Here is a 2548-nt window from a genome sequence, read left to right as displayed (position 1 = left end):
TCAACTGGTACTGTAAATAGCTTTTTCATACTTAAGTAATCGCTTTTTCCACTGATATCCTATCTTTCAGTGCACGAATCGGTCTACACTCGCTACTACGACATCGCTGCGATCATTTTGCATGAAAACTTTCGCGCAACCGGCACTCAGGTGCGCAATGACATTGCACTTCTGCGCACGCGTCAAACGATCGAGTGGAATCGCGGCGTCGCTCCCGCCTGCCTGCCGTTTCGTTCGTTCGCGGATGGAGAGGATGGTCGCAAGCCGCCAATAGCAGGTCAGCGCGTGGAGACCGCCGGCTGGGGCAGCATTTCATTTGGTGGTCCTCAATCGCCGCTTCTGCGCACCGCACTGCTGGATGTGCTCGACGTTGATGAGTGTCGCAGCGCGCTGGGCGCTGTGCCGCCTGCAACATTCTGCACCTTTACACCGGGACGGGACACTTGCCAATATGACTCGGGCGGTGGGTTATATTTGCGCGAGGGCGGGCGCCTCTTTGTGGTGGGCATTGTAAGTTATGGATACGGGTGCGCCACACGACGGCCTTCGGTGAATACGAAGGTGGCATCGTATATACGTTGGATTAAGAGTCAGACGTCGCAGGTGGCATATTGTATAAAGTAGGGAGAGGCTGTGAGGTAAAAAATATTTTAAGTTGTTGACATTTTGTACTTACATACATTTAACAAAAAAAATTAATTATATGTTCACTTATGTTTTTAGAAATATCTTTTCCATACTTAGGCGGTTAGAGAGATTTTTTAGTATGAGCGAAAGAAAAGATTTTAGGCGCGTCGAATTTAAAATACAGTTGATGCTAAACTTTTTTGCACGTATTGTATTTTTGACTGATTTTCCGAGTACCTAAATCGTCTTATGAGGAACGAATATACAGTCCTTCTTTCACTTTCTTTCTGCATATATAGTATAGTTTGTTTGCTATTCACATACGAGTTCGTGTGCATTTCTTTTAGCTATTCGCTGTCTAGCCAGCAGTTTTTATGCTTTCCTTGTACACTATTGATTTTCTTCTGCCGTAGTGTGAAATCTTAAAATTGACAATGCGATTTTAAGAGTTCTGCTGTGGTTAATCTAGGCAATTTGAAGCAGCCATTTTTACCTGAAATTTTCCTCCCCATTCCCATGGCAATGACAGAACTCATCGCATGGCAATTGCTTTTACAGCTGCGCCTAAAACTTTAACGCCAAATATAAGCATTGTTTCTTTGTTGTCAATAAACCCAACAGGTCATAGCAAACTTTATTGGAAATTGTCATTATTAACAGCCCTATTCTAACAAAGGCCACAAAATGCAGCCCATCTCTATTGAGCTTTCTACTGCGCCTCAAAGTATGCCGCTACACAAAACAAAAACCGTGGTAAAATAAATTTTTGTAAATTTTGGTCCATTTCTTTAGTTAATTAGAAATCAAAAAAGTGATGCGCTGAGCTTTGTGACATTTCTAGAATAGGGCGGTTAAGCTCTTAAAGCCAAGTTTTTGCGGCACACTTTTAGGCGCAGTAGTTAAATCATGTTTGTCATTGGCGTGGGAATACAGCAGTTACTTTTAGGCTATTGTGTGCGCAAAATATTAATTATCTCCCATAAGTATTTCTGTAAATTAATTAGAATTACTGCTTTCATGCGCAATCACAATCAACCCATCCCTAATAAGTATCTACTCCAAATGCTTATCTTCAACTCCATTCGTTGGTTACCTGAAGGCAAATGCTCAATTGCGATAGGTGTCAATTTTAACACTTACGCTCGAACGCAAATCAATCGTAGGCATTCAACGCTCGAAATCATTTGACAAACAGCTCAATAACTCTGCCACTTGGCCCACCCAGCCAGCATTACTCACATTATATTTGCGCTCTTTTCGCCACCTATACATAGCTGCTACTCAGCTACTCAATTAAACGGAAATGTTAACTAATTAGCGCCTGCAAGTATGCAATACGCCTTAGCGTTGAATGAGCACTGGCATATCATAGGTGTGATGGCTTTATAGAAAAACGTCGCACGAAAAAAGGACGAGATGCGCGTATTCAATCGACAGCATTGACAGGTTTCCAATTAAATATTTTATTACGATATACAGAGAAGTGGTGGTGGCTGCAGCCAGTTTTGACATGTCAATATACAGTAAAAGTAGCTACACACTTTTTATTTTTTACTCGTGTGAAATTTGAGCTACATATTTGTTTCCCGCAACCCTTTCGCGTCAAGAGCCAACATTTCGCTTTGGCGATTTCTTTTCAAACAGTGTTAAATAATTAAAATGCTAACGCATAACATATGAAGCATGCTTTTAAGCTTAGTGAGGGAATAGTATGGCATGCTTGCACGCCCAGAAGTATGTGATGTGTTTCGTTTTCGATTTAAAATGCAATTTTCATTCGCTTTATTTTTGATATTGCCTACTTGCAGGCGCTTAGCTAGAGAATGATATGCAAAATTCATTTGTTAGGCGAGACAAATATTTATTCGGTTCCCCGCAGGTCTTGAAATATTTTTTGAAGTAAGATTTTCTAAAATACTTT

At 41.0% G+C, this 2548-nt stretch overlaps 1 protein-coding gene across 1 annotated transcript; it reads left to right on the top strand.

Moving 5' to 3' along the window:
* Positions 1-70: 70 nt before the first annotated feature.
* LOC108367076 (venom serine protease 34) lies at positions 71-624 on the top strand (the record flags this gene model as incomplete). Its single annotated transcript, XM_017621610.1, has 1 exon — positions 71-624. A coding segment is annotated over one exon (554 nt), but the record flags the coding sequence as incomplete, so codon positions are not given.
* Between the last annotated feature and the right edge of the window lie 1924 nt (positions 625-2548).

This window comes from Rhagoletis zephyria, unplaced genomic scaffold, assembly GCF_001687245.7.
Source record: "Rhagoletis zephyria isolate East Lansing unplaced genomic scaffold, Rhagoletis_zephyria_1.1 Rzeph_scaffold_02528, whole genome shotgun sequence".
Classification (NCBI taxonomy): domain Eukaryota; kingdom Metazoa; phylum Arthropoda; class Insecta; order Diptera; family Tephritidae; genus Rhagoletis; species Rhagoletis zephyria.
This window is presented reverse-complemented; position numbering and strand designations above follow the sequence as displayed.